This window comes from Aotus nancymaae, unplaced genomic scaffold, assembly GCF_030222135.1.
Source record: "Aotus nancymaae isolate 86718 unplaced genomic scaffold, 86718_ANA_hifiasm-v0.15.2.pri h1tg000016l, whole genome shotgun sequence".
NCBI lineage: Eukaryota > Metazoa > Chordata > Mammalia > Primates > Aotidae > Aotus > Aotus nancymaae.
In genome coordinates, this window is record NW_026988428.1 from 36,276,395 (window position 1) to 36,297,040 (window position 20,646).

At 42.5% G+C, this 20,646-nt stretch overlaps 1 protein-coding gene across 2 annotated transcripts; it reads right to left on the reverse strand.

Annotated features, from left to right (window-relative positions):
* Positions 1-7,662: 7,662 nt before the first annotated feature.
* Positions 7,663-13,226, reverse strand: LOC110567227 (keratin, type II cytoskeletal 6A-like). Of its 2 annotated transcripts, XM_064376713.1 has the most exons (10): positions 13,123-13,159; positions 12,620-12,999; positions 11,211-11,425; positions 10,816-10,876; positions 10,562-10,657; positions 10,273-10,437; positions 9,647-9,772; positions 8,807-9,027; positions 8,552-8,586; positions 8,203-8,438 (listed from the first exon to the last, which is right to left on the reverse strand). In XM_064376713.1, exons 1-10 carry the CDS (start codon positions 13,157-13,159, stop codon positions 8,203-8,205), a joined length of 1,572 nt encoding a protein of 523 aa, XP_064232783.1. The 2 variants fall into 2 exon arrangements, with proteins under 2 accessions (XP_064232782.1, XP_064232783.1); XM_064376712.1 differs by having other exon boundaries at positions 7,663-8,438; positions 12,620-13,226.
* Positions 13,227-20,646: the final 7,420 nt, after the last annotated feature.

The following is a 20,646-nucleotide window of genomic DNA, read 5'->3' on the forward strand; positions in this document are numbered from 1 at the left end:
GAGGAATCGGGCTCCCTGCAGCAGCTTATATATGAAGAGCATGGGCTGGGCCCAGTCCTGGAAGGTGAGATTGCAGGTTGGGAAGGGCTGGGTTTTACAAATAGTGAAATCACAGCTGCATTATTACAAAAGTTATAAAATGCTGAGACTGCATTTTTCACTTCCTTTAGTCAGAGAAAATGTTCTTGCCTCCAGCTTTGACTCGAGATCTCAGCACAATAAGAGCATTCTGAATTCATGAAGTTGGCATTAGTCACTGTCTCCAGCAAAGGTTCTGCATGCTAGGCTGTTTATCAACATGTCCAGAGTGCTCTCCTCGTCCCAGTCTGGACTTTCTACCAGCAGAGATATTGGAGATCACAAGCACTGAATTGCAAATGCCTTAATAGAAATATTACCATTTCCATGTAATTGTTTCACCGTTTAGGTGCCATTTTAAACAGGTAGAGAAGCAGAACACTGCAATGGGCCTGTATATATGTATCACCTGCTTCCCTGATGATTACCTCATGGCCAGCCTGATTTATTTCGTACTTCGACCCCATTTCCTCTCCTATTCCAGATTGTATGAAAGCAAATTCCAGAAGTCATATTATGTCTTCAACAAATAATTCAATATTAATGTCTAAATAATAAGTCTTTTTCTAAAAAGTGCTATTTTTATATGTTAAAATTTAGATGCTTAATAAAATCAACAAGTCTTCAAGTGGTCCTATTTTTGATACCTACTTCTTAAATTTTGGTTGTCCCAATCAGGATCAAAATAAGCTCTATATACGTTGTATTTGAGTGATATATTTTTTAAATCATTGTAAAAATCTCCCTTCATTTCTTTCCGATTTATTGGTTAAATAAAACAGGTTAACTGTTCTTTGTACTTTTTCATTCTTTGGGTTTTTCTAATTGCATACCCCTATTGTCTCCTTTAATATGTGACTCTAACCTTCATATTTCATATTAAAATTTGAAGCTTATTAAGATTCTCTTTATACTTAAACATTCTAGATGTAGATGTAGCAGACTGCCCGTTTGCATTTTGAATAGTACTACTTGCACATTTATTCATATGTTTACAAATTGAATACATGATACATGTTAAAAAATGTTTTTGGTAAAACATGCTTAAGCAACAAAATAATATGGGTCAAGGCCATTCCCCAGCTACCTAATTCCTATCTATGGAGGAAGCAATGTTAGTAATTCCTTGTGTATCCTTCTATCTTTACTTGGATATTTTTCTGTGCTTTTCCTGACATGTATGTGCATGTGTGTTTGTGTCTATGTGTGTGTGTGTGAGTGAGAAAGAGGTGGAGGGAGTTGGCATATAGAGAGAGGGAGGCTACATTGTAGAAAGGTATAAAAACAAATATGTGAATGTTTCGGTATGTGTCTAAATGTGTTTTATGTAAATAAAATATTTCACATATTCATATACACAAAACACAAAAATATTGTCTTTTTCAGTTGTGATTGTGTTGTGTCTGCTTTGTCTCTCATTTCTATATTTTCTGATTCTCTTACACTGTCAATGATCTCTTTTTCATAGCTGTTTGCTTTTCCCCGTCTTTTCCAGTATGTCCATTACTGAGCATTCACCAATGCCTTTCCTCCTTGTGCCACTTTCAATTTGTTTCTTTTCTTCTTTCTTTCTTTCCTTCCTTCCTTTTCTTTCTTTCTTTCTTCCTTTTATTCTTTTTAACAGCATCTCGATCTGTCACCCAAGCTGAAGTAGAGTGGCGTGGTCTTGGCTCACTGCAGCCTGCAGCTCCCGGGTTCAAGCGATTCTCCTGTCTCAGCCTCCTGAGTAGCTAGAACTACAGGCATGCACCACCATGCCCAGCTAATTTTTGTATTTTTAGTAAAGATGGGGTATCAGCATGTTGGCCAGGCTGGTCTTAAACCCCTGACCTCATGATCCATCCGCCTCAGACTCCCAAAGTGCTGAGATTGTAGGAGTGAGCCACCGTGCCTGGCTAATTTGGCCTTCATTTCTGAGCATGGCTTTGTTGTTTTCGCTACCCCTTTTCTGCCCTCCGCAGATGAATATTTTATCTTTTACCATCTCACTATATTTTCTATTCTCTTTCCCACTTTATAGTGTTTATTTTTCAATATTGTGCCTTTTTCTGTTGAGTGTTCTTTATGGTTTTTTATTTTTTTTTGCTTATTCCTTTCAGTTTTGAATGCGGAGATCTTTTGTGAATCCTGTAATGGTTCCTTTCTGACTAGTGCTTATTTTTAATGAGATGAGCCCCCTCTGGACCTGCCATTTGTAGAAAGTATTCTGAGAGTAGGAGCCAGGGCCATATCTAGGCTAACAGGAGTTCTGATTGTGACACAGGGCTAGGTGAATAGTTCTTTTATTCTTTAAGTCAACCAAGCCAACAAAGATCATGGCAGAGTGGCTCACAATTCACAGCCTCTCTGTTTACTCTGCCTCACAACAAAATGCTGCTAGTAGACCTTGTCTCTCCTTACTCAACTTTGCCTTCGTAGTTTCTTGAAACTTCATGACAAGCGGGGTCCTGGCTCCTGCTCACATACTCAGTAGTGATTGTTGCAAACAAGGGATTCTTGGACGTTCACATGAGGACATGCCCTTTACATTGATTTAGTAGAGTTAAATGAGTCAGCCGTGCCCGGCATGTAGTAAAACCTCAGTGTGAAGCTTTGTTTGGGTTTCCTTTGTGATTACAGTGTCGTTTGATTTTGATCTGTTTATTTGTGAGCAATCTTCACTGGCTTTTTCTGATTTGAAGCTGTGGCATCTGCTCTCAGAGTCTCCCTAACAACCTTGTTTGTATTTTGCTATGTATGTGAAGACATCCTTTTATTAATTATTATTATTTGGTTTAGGGATTTTCAGACCTTTTACTTTTGGTGTTTGAGGGTAGAGTCTGCCTTTATGTTTTTTGTTCTCTTTGTTGTTTTTAGATAATTTCTGAGAAGAGGAAAGTGCTTCCCTTTCTTCCACTAGGTTAAATTCAGAAGCCACTCATTTGTATTTAAAATATCATATTAGGTAAAATGTTAATCTAATAACCTAACTTAGAAATATTATTTTCTTCCTCTCTCACACTTCAGTAACGTAGATGTCATGTTGTCCTCTAGGGCCTCTGTCTTCCCTCTAGCTATTTTTGAGTAACTTGAGTGCTTTCTATAAAACATCGTTTTTAGTGTCGCTAGAAATTTAATCTCAAACCATATTTGTGTTCTTCTCAGTGTAATAAGCCATTTCATTGCTTAAACAAACTTTGTATTATTGAACATTTCCAACAGATAAAGAGAACAGTTTATAAACCTCCCTGAATGAATCACGCAGATGAAACAAGTATCAACATTTTCTCATTATTATTCCGTTTAACTCCCCTGGTCTTTTTATATATGACTCCTCTATTGCTTTTCTTAAAGTATCTTAAAGGAAATCTAGACATCAAGTCATTTCATTTGTCAATATTTTTATACATATATAAGTAATAGTGAGTTTATAATCTAGTTGTGTAACAGTATTAAGTCTATCCAATACCTCCTTCATGTTCTCATTATCTGATTCTCATCTCTGATTATCTCAAAGTTGTCTCTTTAGAGCTGGCTTGCTCCAAGCAACATCCTGGCTAGGTTCATATATTGCACTGGTTGCCATGTCTTTTAAGAATCTTTATTCTCTAAAGAACCCTGTCTTTTTCTTTTATTTGTCATTGATTTGTGGAAACATTTTTTATTTGTTTCTACAGAATGTTTATATTTTGGATTTGACTCATTGCTTCCTGTTGGTATCACATAATGCCTTCTCTCCCCCAGTTTTTCCTGTGTGTTGGTAGTTGTAGTGGAGGCTTGATTAGATTTGTTTTCATTGTGGCAGGCAAGATTACACGGTAGTTGGCACTACGTACACCCGCTTGCACCATAGCATAGGGTGTGTAACACTAGTTGCCTACTTTTTGTGATGTTAGGACTGATCAAGGGATTGCAGTGGTTTCAACCCAATCCCTCCATTATAAAGCACCGCACACAATACAATTTTCTTCTGATATATTGATATTCATTGATTCCATCAATTTTCAGATTCACTACTTAATTAGAGGTTGCAGAATGGCATCTTTCTGATTTTGTCATGCCTTCTGCGTTTATTAGTTGGGATTCATCTATAAAGAAGAACTCTTCATCTTTTTTAGGTAACCTAAGGTTTAATCAATACAAGAAATTTAGAATAAGTGTTTGACTCTTACCCTTTATTTATCAGTTTTCAGTTAATAGATTGGTTCTCTAGCAATCTTCAAAGGTAATCAAGAAGATTTTTTGTTTTGATATAATTGTGAATTCACAGTTTAACAAAAAATATATTTGATATGTTTCAGTCCACTGCAGTTATTAATCCTTTTGGCGCTTAAATGGTCCTGTTGGAAGCAATGGGAGCTCTTCAGATTGGCTTCTGTGTCCTTTGACAGGACCTCATTTGGTTTTGATACATTCCTTGCTTTCCAGGACCAGATGTCTCAGGCTTACTTTGTACTCGTCATGCAGCAGGTATGAAATCACCTATTTCTTCTTGTACATCTAGTTGCTTTCATTGGGAAATGATATACACCAACTAGAATTTGGATGCTAGGAGCTCTTATTGTTACTGAGTTGCCTTGTGCTGTCAAGTCTTTTCAATGGACAGAGCTAGGAAAAGGTAAAAATATTTTTTAAAAGATAGCAAATCAGAAGCTTATACTGATATTTTCTTTTTGAGACAGAGTTTCACTCTTGTTACTCAGGCTGGAGTGCAATGGTGCGATCTTGGCTCACCACAACCTCCGCCTCCTGGGTTCAAGCAATTCTCCTGCCTCAGCCTCCCGAGTAGCTGGGACTACAGGAGTGCGCCACCATGCCCAGCTAAATTATTTTTGTATTTTTAGTACAGACAGGGTTTCACCATGTTGACCAGGATGGTCTCGATCTCTTGACCTCGTGATCCACCCGCCTCGACCACTCAAAGTGCTGGGATTATAGGCGTGAGCCACCGCGCCCGGCCCTGATATTTTCAATTCAAATAGAAGATCATATTAGGTTGGTGCAAAAGTAACAGCAAAACAGTCATTACTTTTGTACCAATCTAATAGCAAATGTATACCTGTATTTACATTTTCTCACATGGAAAGTTTGACTCTAAATGACATTAACATATTGTTTATTTGCTTTATCCTATAACATATCGATAATAGTATCAAGATAAAAATACTGACAGCAATAACACTTATTTATAAAAAAGAAGACTACTGAATGCAGTTTATGATTTTTTTGTATCTTAGCTCTGGAATACATCCCACTAGGGATGTATATCTAAATGATTTTGAAATCCCTTGAAGTAAACTTTTTCTCTGTGGGATTTCACTGCGTTTGATATAGAGTTAATTTCATTGTTTTCAAGTTTTGAAGATTTTTTTTTGTGCTTTTGTTATTTGAAAGAATACATCAAGTGTTTATGCAGTTCCAAAGCAAAATATAATTATGCTCACAGAAGGCTCACCGATGTCCTCATTCATCTCCTCTCTGCCTTGTTCCCTCCCTCCCTCCCCCACAGGCAATCATTCTTCTCAGTTTTTGGTTTATCCTTGCACTCCTTATGTTTTTATTATCTTTTATATTTTCGAACTTTTATTTTAGATTCGGGGATACCCGTGCAGGTTTGTTACATGGTATATTATATGTCATGGGTGTTTGGTGTACAGATTATTTTGTCACCCGGGGTAATGAGCATATTACTTGATAGGTAGATTTTGATCCTCACCTTCCGCCTACCTTCCACCCTCAAGGAGTTCCCAGTGTCTATTGTTCCCTTCTTTGTGTCTGTGTGTACTCAGTGTTTAGCTCCCACTTACAGGTGATAACGTGGTATTTGGTTTTCTGTTCCTGTGTTAATTCACTTCAGATACTGTCCTGCAGCACCATCCATGTTGCTGCCTAATAGCATTTGATCTGGGTTTTTTTTTTTTTTTCTGCCTTTAGACTCAAACCAGAACATTTGCTTTCCTGGGTCTCCTGCTTGTCCACTGCAGATCTTGGGACTTGTCAGCCCCCTAAATCACAGCAACCAATTCTTTATAATCTCTCTCTCTCTCTAAATAGATAGCTAGGAAGGTAGATTGATAGATGTACATACATAGATAGATACTCAGGTGCAGATGTTAGATACATAGATAGATGCAGATGATAGCTAGATAGATGCAGATATACATATATATGTGTGTGTGTGTATATATCTCCTGTAGTTTCCGTTACTCTGGAGAACACTGACTAAAGCACAGACATAGTGGTTTCAGGATTGTTAGTCACACCACCACGGAAAACAACCTTATCAACTTGAGTACAATACTGGCATTCAGTTCTTAAAATTCTCTTTGTCTTTAGTATCATAGACTCTACTCACTTCCAGAGTTCCTTAGGTCAGCCTATTTCTCCCCATCCACTTCAGGGAGATGGTTTCATACATTTGTAATATAGTTAGATCCTTTTGCCACATTGTACATTCCCTTCTAGACTCTCTCAATCTCATAAATCATTTTCCTTAACTTCGAACATTAGGGTTTACTCCACAGTTAAAATTCTATGAGTTTTCCCCAATAAAAATCCACAGTATAAAATGCTGAGTTTCTCCCAATAAAAATCCCAGCAAATTACTTTGTGGATATCAACAAACTGATTCTAAAGTGTGAAAGGAAGGGAATTTCCATGCTTGTTTTGCTTTCACACTTCAAGGAATAAGCATGTGAGTTTTGCGTCTGGCTGTTTGGATTTTTATTTTTATTTTCGAGATGGAGTCTTGCTCTCTCGCCCAGGTTGGAGTGCAGTAGTGTATTCACTGCAACCTCCACCTCCCAGGTTCATGCGATTCTCCTGCCTCAGCCTTCTGAGTAGCTGCGGTTGGCACCCACCACCACACCCAACTAAATTTTATATTTTTAGTAGAGACGGGGTTTCACCATGTTGGCCAGGCTGGTCTCGATTCCTGACCTCAGGTGATCCACCCACTTCTGCCTCCCGAAGTGCTGGAGTTACAGGCATGAGCCACTGCGCCCGGGTGTTTGGATTTTTAATTGTATCAGCTTTAATGTCCCATTTCCCTGTTGTGAAGATTGCTGTGGTGCTCATCCATGTGCGTAGAGCTTTCTGCATTTGCACGTTCTCCTCAGGATACATTTCCAGAGATGTAATTCCAGTTCTAAGTAGGCATATAGTGATCGCTGTTGATACACCTTGTCAAACAATTTTCTTGGTCGTGAGGCAATTCTATGTATAAATCAAATCTCTTATTTTCTTCTCAAATGACTTTTCCTCTATGTGGCCAAAAATATGTTTCTCCACCTGGGCATTTAAGCTAAGCACTGGTGTACAAGGAGGAGTGACCTTAGACACCAAGTCAGAGGGACTGAGCTGCCAGTTCCTATGTACAATAAAACACGTGGACAATCATGGTGGACCAGATGCCTCCCACTCCACTTGCCAAACATTTAGGTGGAATTCGATCTGAGAAGAGACCCAGAATATCAGAATGCTATAGTGCTGTTAGTTGAATCTCTCTAAAGGAGAAGGTTTAAACACATGGGAATACGGATTATCAGTTAAAAATAAAAAAGCATCTGTCACTAGCAAAAGCTGAAGAAATATTGGTACCATGCATTATTTTAAAACCTGCTTTATTTAGTAATTACAAAGAACAAAGAGCAGAGAAATCATCACAGGGAGACAGACTGTGTACATCACTAGTCACTTGTGTTTCCATGAATTCTGCAGGGGAATTCACAATACTTTTAAGGAAGAGAGTTTGGGGGCCAATGGAAAATAAGTGGAAGTCGTTCTGAAATAAGCCCCAGTTTTCAGTAATGAAAAGGAGCAGAGATCATTTTCTTACAATGCTCAGCCTCAGAGATAACAATTTTGGATGCAAGAAATCAATAATTTAGTAACAAAGTGAAGCTCCAGTGGTGATTACGTCATGATGTAAAATCAGAAGTTGACCTTCTGATGGTGAGCAATGGATGCTCAGATGGGGCAGGAATAGACAGAGAGGAGAAATAAGGGCACTAAGCATCCATCCGCAGCTCTACCTGGGAGAGCAGGGGAGACTGGAGGTCAGGAGAGGACAAGCAACCTGAGGAGAGGGCTCTGCAGCCAGAGAGGGGCCTGAGGACTGTGGGACCGAGAGCTGGCGGCAGCACTTCAGTGCTTGTAGCTCTTCCTGCTGGAGGACGAGCTGGTGGTGTACTTGATGGTGGAACTGCCGCCTCCAACGGAGCTCAGGCCACCCCCAATGACTCTGCCGCTGCCGGAACTGAAGCCGCCTCCAACGCCAAGACCACTGCCATAGGAGTAGCCGCTGCCTCCGCCCAGGCCTAAGCCACCGCCGACGCCGCTGGAGCCGCCATAGCCGCTGGAGACGGTGGACTGGGTCACGGCTGTGGAGGGGAGGGGACAAGGACACAAGAAGCCACAGTGAGCTCATCCTGCCAGCCTGAGCCCAGTGAGAGGAGTGCAAGGGCACAGGAGGAGGGCAAGCAAAGGTACTTACAGATGTTGACTTGTCCAACGCCTTCGCCATTCAGCCTGCGGGGAGGAACACAAGGAGGGTGAGACCTCAGAGAGCCCTTTCCTGGACCAGTGCGGGAAGCCTCAGCGGGCAGAAGAGTCCATGGGAAACTGCTCTTTTAGTTTTCTCCCAAGAAGAGCGATTATGGCCATGGGCAGCGCGCCCTAAAGTTGTGCTCAGTGCCAGGCACCTTGAAGATGGACTCAGCTGTTGGAGGAGGTCGTGTCAGTTACCCACCTGCACTCCTCGCCCTCCAGCAGCTTGCGGTAGGTGGCGATCTCCACGTCCAGGGCCAGCTTGACGTTCATCAGCTCCTGGTACTCCTTCAGCAGCCGGGCCAGGTCCTGCTTGGCCTTCTGCAGGGCGTCCTCCAGCCCCTCCAGCTTGTTCTTGGCATCCTTGAGTGCCATCTCCCCACGCTGCTCAGCATCAGCAATGGCGGCCTGCAGGTTGGCGCACTAGGAGGGGAAAGGAATAGAAGGAACTTGTCGTCTTCTCCTCTGGAGGAGGCTGCCTCTTGTTTAGTGAACAAGGGTCCCATAACTCAAAATTGACAGAGAATGAGCTCTGACTCTTCCTGTCAAGTATTTTTCCATTTGGCAATATTTATCTAGTCTGAGAGTCAAGTCACAAAGTCCTAGGCCCCTTGTAGTAAGCACCTGCATGAGAATGTGCTTTGTATCTGATGGGAGACACTAACAATGGTCCTAAGAACAAGGCATATGGAAGATGAGTGCCCTCGTTTATACTGAATGCTGTTTTCAAGACTACAACAAGAATAATTTTAATGAGTACATCTGGATGCCACATCAAAATATACAAAATTATGACCATCTATAGGTGAGACGGTGACTTTTTACCTGACTGTTGAGACTTGCCTTGCTCATGCCTCAGAGGGTCATCCCCTTGGATAGGATTCACTTCTCCGTTGAGTTCTTACTGAGGGCAAGAACTACTCATGTTCCTCACCCTAGTGATTGTTTACTTTTCAGGAATTATCTTAAATAAAGGCCAATAACTCCCTGATGGATATAGCAAAAAAATTATGTTTCTCTCCTCCATCGCCTCTCACCGTACCTGCTTCTTGACGTGGTCGATCTCGGATCTCAGCCTCTGGATCATGCGGTTGATCTCAGAAATCTCCTGCTTGGTGTTGCGCAGGTCGTCCCCATGTCTGCCCGCTGTCACCTGCAGCTCCTCGTACTACAGTGCAGAGGTGGAGAGAGAGACAGTGTCTACGGGCTCTTACAGGGAGTGATGACTTTCACTTCTGTATCAAGCATGTGTTAAACTTGAACCTAACGGCTTCTCCTCAAGAAATTTGAGGAAAGGTTGATATTACAAGGTTGACAGATATTGAGAAACCAAATCACAGACGATCCTTATTGTGGGACCACTGAGAGTGTAGCTATCTTAAGGACTGGCAATATTATATACTATATTCTAAAAGTCAGCAATCAGGGGAAGGTAAAGGCAGAGAGGACTAGGCCCTTGTCTATGGCAGCTTTCCCCCTGCATTGGGTTATTTTTCCTCCTTGACTTGGGTGTAAGTTCCATAAGTATCTACTCTAATAGGACAGGGTGCACATCCTGTGAGAGAACCCCAGATTCCTGTCAGGGGATGTCCCTCGTGAAGTCTGCAGTCCTCTGGCATTCAGGGTGGGACACAGGGACTCCTCAGTGGCTGCCCATTCCCTGCTCACCTTGGTCTGGTACCAGGACTCAGCCTCAGCCCGACTCCTCTGAGCGATCTCCTCGTATTGGGCCTTGACCTCGGCGATGATGCTGTCCAGGTCCAGGTTGCGGTTGTTGTCCATGGACAGCACCACGGACGTGTCTGAGACGTGGGTCTGCATCTGGGACAGCTCCTGCGGAACAGAAGGCCAGAAGATCAAATTCACTTCTGACGCTCACAGAGATACCCAGCCCTAGACATCTTCTCCCCTTTGCAGACCCCATCAGAGTAAAGAGAAGGACAGTGGAGATGCTTACTGCCTCATACAAGGCTCTCAGGAAGTTGATCTCGTCTGTGAGGGTGTCTGCCTTGGCTTGCAGTTCAACCTTGTTCATGTAGGCAGCATCCACATCCTGGGGAAAGAGCCAACAACCTGGAGTTACCTGAGCCCACCTTTCCAATCTACCCGTCTTCTAGTCTCCCTACCAATTCTCCTCTCCCAGGTGAGCAGGGACACGGAGCCACTTCTCCCCTTCTAAACCTGTTTGAACCCCGGGCTTCATCTGCTCACCTTCTTCAGAGTCACAAATTCATTCTCCGCTGCTGTGCGCTTGTTGATTTCATCCTCATATCTACAGGAAGAAAGGCACAGGACACATTTGAGCTGGTGGGTAAGATCAAACAGAAAAGCAGCCTGGGATCCAACACTTTTCCCGAATGAAATGTATTCTAATTCCGCTTTCCTGCCACAGAGAGCCTAAGAGATGATTTTTGCTGCTACTAAATTTGTTACTTCTTTAATCTCCCCATCCTTCCATAACCATCTGTGGTTCTTTCAGGTTTACTCCTAGGGAATAATTTGTGCTTTCTATTTCCATGGACGTGGGTTGTTAGGAATCCTACCCCCATCTGGACCTAGTCACTCAATCTTCTTGAAGTGTGTATTGTGAGAAACTGAGTCCTCACTTTTTCTTTAGATCCTCCACCAGGTCCTGCATGCCTCTGAGCTCCGAGTCCAGGCGGCCGCGTTCCCCGACGATGCTGTCCAGCTGCCTCCTGAGGTTGTTGATGTACTGTTCGAACAACGGCTCCAGGCTCTGCCTCACGGTCTTGGTGCCCTGCTCCTGCAGCAGGGTCCACTTGGTGTCCAGAACCTTGTTCTGCTGCTCCAGGAACCGCACCTGGAGGGGAGGCAAGCTGGTCATTTTCCAGGCAAAGGAAGGAAGAAAGAGGTGTCTGGTACCAGGTTTCCTGGCAGGTCTGAGAGGTTCCCATGGTGCTGGGCTACTACAGTGCCATGTAGGGAGGCTCAGGCTGAGCTCTGCTCCCCCAACCCCTTTTCCTTTGCACCCCACCAATCTCACTAGAGAAATTGTCCCACAGACCATTGAGGTCTTCATGCCTTAAGCTATTGATCATATCAGTGAGTTTCAACATTTATTCTTTTTCTTTTTCCAAGCACCATCACAAATCTAGTTTTAAAATACTATTTACCTGATATATTGCACACAGTTTTTATTACTGCAGGACCTCAGGAGGGATACTAGATATTGACTAATGATTAGATTCCAGTTTAATTTCCCATTTAGTGTGGTGTCTCCTTTCAAATATTCTGCTGTTATGGTCATTCTCTGTTTTTAAAATTATTTAGCATTTCTCCATGTTTTATAGTTGTTTCTATGTCCTTTTTTCTTTCTTTTTTTTTTTTTTTTTTTGAGACAGAGTTTCACTTTTGTTACCCAGGCTGGAGTGAAATGGCACTATCTCGGCTCACCGCAACCTCCGCCTCCTGGGTTCAGGCAATTCTCCTGCCTCAGCCTCCCAAGTAGCTGGGACTACAGGTATGCGCCACCATGCTCAGCTAATTTTTGTATTTTTAGTAGAGACAGGGTTTCAGCATGTTGACCAGGATGGTCTCGATCTCTTGACCTCGTGATCCACCCGCCTCAGCCTCCCAAAGTGCTGGGATTATAGGCGTGAGCCACCGAGCCCGGCCTGTCCTTTTTTCTTAATCCAGCCAGATTATTTTTTCCTTTTTTTCTAGAGTATTTTTCCTCTTAGTCAGACCCCAGAGTGTAATTTACCAGCCCATGTACTCCTGGCATTTTCTCTGTAATCTGACACTTCAGAGGGAAGATTTAACCTACCCCACTCTCTGATGGCCTCATCTGTGCTTCAGGGTCAGGAAAAGTTAGAGCTCTAGCTAGGCAGGAGTGAGGAACACTCTGGAGATCCCGTGGGGAAGTGATGCCTATCCCTGCTGCCTGCTGTGCTTCAGGAGCCACCTGCACCCTCTGCAGAGCTGGGCTGAGTCCCCTTCTTTCCTCTGGTCTGGGGACCCTGAGGTGCCCATGGAGAGCATGGCCCTGGCTCACCTTGTCGATGAAGGAGGCGAACTTGTTGTTGAGGGTCTTGATCTGCTCGCGCTCCTCCGTCCGCACCCGCTGGATGGTGGGGTCGATTTGTAGGTTGAGAGGAGTCAGGAGACTCTGGTTGACGGTGACCTCTTGGATGCCTCCCGGAGGACACACAGGGAAGCCGGGGCCCCCAAAGCCACCAGCAAGGCCGGCTCCACCACCCAGGCCAAAGCCAATGCCAGCTCCACCACCAAAACCAAATCCACTCCCGGCACCACCGAAGCCATAGCTGCCTCCAGCTCTGCTGCCATAGCCGCCACTGATGGCACAGCTGCCCCCTCCAATGGAGATCCTCTTGGAGCCCCCCAGGCCATAGAGACTGCGGCTGCCAAAGCCGGCTCCTCCACACACGCCACCCAGGCCACCACTGCCCCTGGAGCGGGACACGGAGACGCTGCTGAAGCCAGAGCGGCTGACCCCAGGGAGCCTGGCTGAGCCGGCACTGAAGCCCCGGCGGCTGCTGCTGTGGCTCCTGATGGTGGTGGATGTGCTGGACATGGTTCCAGGAGAGGAGAGGGCTGAAGAGTGAGTGAGAGGCTGGAGGCGAGAGGGAAATAAGCAGGACTAGGAATCGGGCTCCCTGCAGCAGCTTATATATGGAGAGCATGGGCTGGGCCCAGTCCTGGAAGGTGAGCTTGCAGGTTGGGAAGGGCTGGGCTTTACCAACAGTGAGATCACACCTGGATTAGTAGAAAAGTTATGAAATGCCGAGATTGCATTTTTCACTTCCTTTAGTCAGGGAAAATACTTCTGCCTCCAGCTTTGACTTGAGATCTCAGCACAATAGGAGCATTCTAAATTCATGAAGTTAGAGTTAGTCACTGTCTCCAGCAAACATTCTGCATGCTAGGCTGTTTAGCAACATATCCTCAGTGCTCTCCCCTTCCCCGTCCTGACTTTCTACCAACAGAGATATTGGAGATCACAAGCACTGTATTGCAAATGTCTTACCAGAAATATTACCATTTTCCCTGTAATTATTTTCCTCCTGTGTGCAATTTCAAACATGTAGAGGAGCAGAACACCAACATGGGCCTGTATATACCTGTCACCTTCTTCCGTGGTGATTACATCATGGCCAGTCTTATTTCTTGCATATTTCCACCCAATTCTCTTATCAATGTTAAATTTTTTTTAATCCCAAAAATATTTTTGATTTAATTCAGTATTAACCTCTAAATGACAGGGTCGTTTAGAAAATGTAACTGAAATATTATTTTGAATTTTAAAAACGTATGTATTCATTAACATCAGTGTGTCAGTTCAGTTCTCCAGTGTCCTTGTTTATTTGTTTCTTTATTGTTTACAGTTTATCTGTTGATGAGATGAGGTTAATCGTCCTGAGTAGTGTTTTCAGTCTTTAGGATTTCCTCATTGCTTACTCACAGCGTTTCCTTTAAGATGCTACTGGGTCCTCTGTATTTCCTGCAAATTGATAATTGAAACTTGAAGCTTAATAAGACTCTTATATGTTTAGACTTTCCAGATGTGGATGTAATAGAATGCTTATTTAAATATTGAAAATTGGCTGGGCACAGTGATTCGCACCTGAAATCCCAGCACTTTGGGAGGCTAAGGTGGGCAGATTACCTGAGGTCAGGAGTTTGAGACCAGCTTGGCCAACATGATGAAATCCCATCTTCACTAAAAATACAAAAATTAGATGGTGTGGTAGTGCATGCCTGAAATCCCAGCTACAACTCAGGAGGTTGAGATGGGAGGGTCCCTTGAACCCGGGAGGCAGAAGTTGCAGTGAGCCAAGATTGCACCTCTGCACTCTAGCCTGGATGAGAGAGCAAGACTCTGTCACGAAAGAAAGAAAGAAAGAAAGAAAGAAAGAAAGAAAGAAAGAAAGAAAGAAAGAAAGAAGAAAGAAGGAGAAAGAAAAGAAAAGAAAGAGAGAGATTGAATATTGCTATTTACATGTTTATTTATGTTTATAAATTGAATATGTAATAAATGTATAAGGAGAAAACACATAGTAAAGCCACTCCACAGCCACCCCTACTTTTTATGTGGAGGTAAGCACTGTTACCAGGTCCTTGTATATCCTTCTAGTAACTTCACTTGGATATGTTTCTGAGCTTTTTCTGGGGAATATGGGAGATGTGTGTATTTGTGTGTGTGTGTGTGTGTGTGTGTGTGTGTGTATGAGAGAGAAGACAGGGAGAGAGAGGAGGGGGAGTTTTTTATGTAGAGAGTAAGCCTCCTAGAAAGGTATATTTTATAGGTGAATTATAGCTAAAGAAAGAGAGAGAGGTTTGTCTGTGTGTTTTATATATTAAATTTGCATACATATCTAAAATATTTTAAAATTATATCTATATATATAAAACATGCAAACATGTACTGTCTTCCAATTAAGTTTGTATGTCTCTACTTTGCCTTCTAAATCTATTTTTTCCTCTTTATTTTCTTTTACTATGCTGTGATCCCTTTTTTTCTGTTTGCTTTTCTCCATCTTTTCCTATAAGTCAATTACTGTGCCTCCAGCAATATCTTTCTTTGCTCTTTGTGCTACTTTCAGCTGGCCTTCATTTCTATTGTGCTTGTATTTTTTTCTCTCCTCCTTTTCTGTACTCTGCAAGCTAATGTTCTTTATTGTCTCAATATGTTGTCCCTTAGTTCTTTTATTTTACAGAGGTAATCATGTCATTGAATTTTTCTGCTAACACTTCATTGTGCCTTTTTTCTGTTGAGTGTTCTTTAAGTGCCTTTTTGTCTCACTCCTTTCAGTTTTAAATGCATAGATCTTTTGTGGGTCTTGGAATGTTTCCTTTACAACTGACATTTATTTTTAATGAGATAAGCGTCCTCTGGGGCTGCCATTTACAGAATGTATTCTGGGAGGAGGGACCAGGGGCATATTCAGGTGGGTTGGAATTCTCATTATGACACAAGGCTGTGTGAATAATTCTTTTAAACATAATTCAACCAAGCCAACAAAGATCACTGCAGAGTGGCTCACAAATCACAGGCTCTCTGCTTTCTTTGCCATACCAACAAAATGATGCCAATGGGCAACAAAATGGTATCAATGTGACTGGGCCACAGGGTGCCCAAATATTTTCTCAAACACTATTCTGGATGTGTCTCTGAGGATGCTTCTGTATGAGATTAAAATCTGAATCTGAATTGTTAGACTGAGTAAAGCACATTATTCTTCCTAATGTGGGCCTATTCAGTCAGTTGAAGGCATAAATATAATACAAAGTCTGAGTGGATAATCTTCCTACATGACTATCTTTGAACTGGGACATTTTTTTTCCTGCCCTCAGACTTGATCCAAAACATTTGCTTGCAAATGTTAGCAAAAACAAACAAACAAACCAACAAAATATCTGGATCTCAAGCCTGGGGTGTTTTGGATTGAAGCTACACCATCAAATCTTTGGATTCCTTGGGATTGAGTCTAGATCTAGAACATTGGCTCTCCAGTTTGCCCTCTTAGGACTTCTTAGCCTCCAAAATTACATCAGCCAATTCTTAATAATAATTCTGTCTTTCTCTCTCTTCTCCTCTTCTCTTCTGTACTCTCTCTTCTCCTCTCCTCTCCTATCCTCTCCTCTCTTCTCTCCTCTCCTCCTCTTTCTCTCTTTCTCTCTCTCTGTGTGTGTATGTATAATCAAAAGGATATCTCTTTCTATGTATGTGTGTGTATAAGCTGAACTTCCTTAAAATTTCAATGCATGAGACGTTGCAAAAGACACTGCCAAGAGAATGAGAAGTCAAGTCACAGAATAGGAGAATATATTGAGAAAAGACATATCTGATAAAGACTGTTACTGAAACTATACAAAGAACTCTTAAAATTAGTAATAAGAAATGGGCCAGAGTGTTATAAAATGGGCCAGAGTGTTTAACAGACACATAACCAATGCACATATACAAATGGCAAATAAACATGTGAAAGCTGTTCAACATTATATGTCATCAGGTAAATTAAAATTTAAAAAACAATGAGATACCACTACACACCTATTTGAATGTTTAAAATCCAGAACACTGAGAATACCACATGCTGGTGAAGATGTGGAACAACAGGAGCTCTCATTCTTTGCTGGTGGAATACAAATTGCATGGCCACTTTGGGAGAGAGTTTAGCAGTTTCTCCCAAAACTAAACATACTTTTACCATACAATTCAGCTATTGCACTCATTAGTATTTACCCAAATGAGCTGAAAGTGTTTGCCCATTTAGAAACCTGCACGTGGATTGATGTGTACCATACAATTCAGCTATTGCACTCATTAGTATTTACCCAAATGAGCTGAAAGTGTGTGCCCATTTAGAAACCTGCATGTGGATTGATGTGCTTTGGATTTGTGTCCCCACCCAAATCTCAGGTTGAATGGTAATCCCCAGTGTTGGAGGAGGAGCGGGGTGGGTGGTGGTTAGATGATGGGGGCAAACTTCCCCCTTGTTGTTCTCATGACAGTGAGTGAGTTCTCATGAGGTCTGGTTGTTTAAAAGTGTGTAGCACCTCCCCCTTCTCTCTCTTCCTTATGCTGCAGTCTTGTAAGACGTGCCAGCTTCTCCTTCACCTTCCACTATGATTGTAACTTTCCTGAGGCCTCCCAGGAAGCAGAAGCCTGTAGAGCCCACATAACTGTGAGCCAATTAAACCTTTTTTCTTTATAAATTATCTAGTTTCAGGTATTTCTTTATAGCAGGGCAAAAATGGACTAATCCATGGATATTTATAGTAGCTTTATTACCAGTTCCCCAAACTAGTGTGAAAGGAAAATAAATCTTGGGATCCCAAAATCACTAAGCTAAAGGGAAAAGTGAAGCTGGGAACTGCTTAGGGCAACCTGCCTCCCATTTTATTCAAAGTCAACTGTCTGTTCACTGAAATAGATGCATATCTGATTGTTTCCTTTGGAAAGACTAATGAGAAACTCAAAAGAATGAAACTATTTGTCTCTTATCTACCTATAACCTGGAAGCCCCATCTCAGCTTCAAGTTGTCCCATATTTCAGACTAAACCGATGTACCATCTTATGTATGTTGATTGATGTCTCACGTCTCCCTAAAATGTATAAAACCAAGCTGTTCTCCAACCACTTTGGGCACATGCTGTCAGGACCCTCTGAGGTTGTGACACGGTGTGCATCCTTAACTTTGGGAAAATAAACTTTCTAAATTGACTGAGACCTGTCCTAGTAAGCAACCAACATGTCTTTTAGTAGGTGAGTGGTAAACAAACTGTGGCCTAACAAGACAATGGAATATTATTCAACACTAACAAGAAATGAGCTATCAAGCCATGAAAAGAAATGTAGGAAATTTAGATGCATGTTACCAAGTGAAAAAAGCCAATCTGAAAAGGCTACATATTGTATGATTCCTGCTATATGACATGCTTAAGGCACAATTATGAGGACAGTAAAAAGATTATTTGCTGTTAGTGGGGAAGGAAGGATGAATAGGCTTAGAACAGAGGATTTTTAGGGTGATGAACTAAACTGTATGATATAATAATGGTAGATAAATGTCATAATACATTGTTCAAAATCCATACAATGTACAACACTAAGAATGAACCCTTGCTGTGCTAGTGGTGTTAACAACAAAAAAGAATGAACCGTAATGTAAACTATGAACTTTGGATAATAATGACATGTCAATGTAGATTCATCGGTTGCAACAAATGTACTGCTCTGTTTAGTGTTGTTAATGGGTAAAGCTATGAATTTATATGGGTAGGGGATATATGCTAAGGCTTTGTATATTCTGGACAATTTTGTTGTAAACCTAAAATTGCTCTAAGAAATAAAGATGATATGGTTTGGATGAGTCCCCACCCAAATTGCATCTTGAATTGTAGTTTCCATAATATCCGTTTGTCATGGAAGGGACTCAGCTGGAAGTGATTGGATCATGGGAATGGTTTCCCTTATGCTGTTCTCAAGATATGGGTGAGTCTCATGAGATCTGATGGTTTAATAAGCATCTGGCATTTCCCCAGCTTGCACTCATTCTCTCTCCTGCTGCCCTATGAAGAGGTGCCTTCCACCATGATTGTAAGTTTCCTGAGGCCTCCCCAGCCATGCAGAGCTGTGAGTCAATGAAACCTCTTTTCTTTATGAATTACCCATATGAATTACTCAGATGTTTCTTCATAGCAGCATAAGAATGGACTAATACAGTAAATTGTTTCTATAGAGAGTGGGGTGCTGCCATAAAGACACCTGAAAATGTGGAAGTGACTTTGGAACTGGGTAACAGGCAGAGGTTGGAACAGTTTGGAGGGCAGACACAAAACTGTGGGAGAGTTTGGAACTTCCTAGGGACTTGTTGAATGGCTTCTATCAAACTACTGACAGTGATATGAACAATGACATCCAGGCTGAGGTGGTCTCAGATAGAGATGAGGACCTTGTTGGGAACTGGAGTAAAGGTCACTCTTGCTATGCTTTCACAAAGAGACTGGAGGCACTTTGACCCTGCCCTAGAGATCTGTGGAGCATTGAACTTGAGAGAGATGATTTAGAGTACCTGGCAGAAGAAATTTCTAAGCAGCAAAGCATTCAAGAGGTGACAGAGCATAAAAGTTTGGAAAATTCGCAGTCTGATGAGGCAGTAGAAAAGAAAAACCCATTTTCTGGGGAGAAAATCAAGCCCTTTACAGAAATTTCCTTAAGTAACAAGGAGCTGAATGTTAATCACCAAGACAGTGGGGAAAATGTCTCCAGGGCACGTCAGATACCTTCACAGCAGCCCCTCCCATCACAGGCCCAGAGACCTAGGAAGGAAAAATGGTTTCCTGGGCTGGGCCCAGAGTTCCCCTGCTCTGTGCAGCCTTGGAACATGGTGCCCTGCACCCCAACTGCTTGAGCTCCAGCCGTGGCTAAGAATAGTCAAGGTACAGCTCAGTCCATTGCCTCAGATGATGTAAGCACCAAGTCTTGGTGGCTTCCATGTGATGTTGAGCCTGTGAGTGCACAGAAGTCAAAAATTGAGTATTGGGAACCTCTGCCTAGATTTCAGAGGATATATGGAAACATCTGGATGTCCAGGCAGAAGTTTGCAGCAGCCATGGAGCCCTCATGGCAAATCTCTGCAAGAGCAGTTTGGAAGGGAAACGGGGGGTTGGAGCCCCAACACAGAGTCCCCACTGGGGCACTACCTAGTGGATCTGTGAGAAGAGGGCCACCATCCTCTAGATCTCAGAATGATAGATCCACTGACAGCTTGCACTGTGTGTCTGGAAAAGCCACAGGCACTCAATGCCAGCCTGTGAAAGCAGCCAGGAGGAGGGGTATACCCTGCAAAGCCACAGGGACATAGCTTCCCAAGGCCATGAGAGCTTGCCTCTTGCCTCAGTGCGATACGAATGTGAGACATGGAGTCAAAGAAGAACATTTTGGAACTTTAAGGTTTAATGACTGCCCTATTGGATTCTGGACTTGCATGGGGCCTGTGGCCACTTTGTTTTGGCCAATTTCTCCCACTTGGAACTGGTGTATTTACCCAACGCCTGTATTCCCATTGTATTTTGGAAGGAACTAACTTGTGCTTGATTTTACCAGTTCGTAGGTGGAAGGGACTTGTCTTGTCTCAGAAGAGATTTTGGACTTGTACTTTTGAGTTAATGCTGGAATGAGTTAGGACTTTGGGGGACTTTCGGAAAGACATGATTGTGTTTTGAAATATGAGGACCTGACATTTGGGGGAGACCAAGGGTGGAATTATATGGTTTGGCTGTGTCCCCACCCAAATCTCATCTTGAATTGTAGTTCCTATAATCCCCACATATTGTTGGAGGGACTCAGTGGGAAGTGATTGGATCATGAGGGCAGTTTCTCCCATACTGTTCTCATGATAGTGAGTGAGTTCTCATGAGAGCTGATGGTTTTACAGGTGTCTGGCATTTCCTCTGCTTGCACTTATTCTCTCTTCTGCTACTCTGTGAAGAGGCGCCTTATGCTATGATTATAAGTTTTCTGAGGCTTCCCCAGCCATGTGGAACTGCGAGCC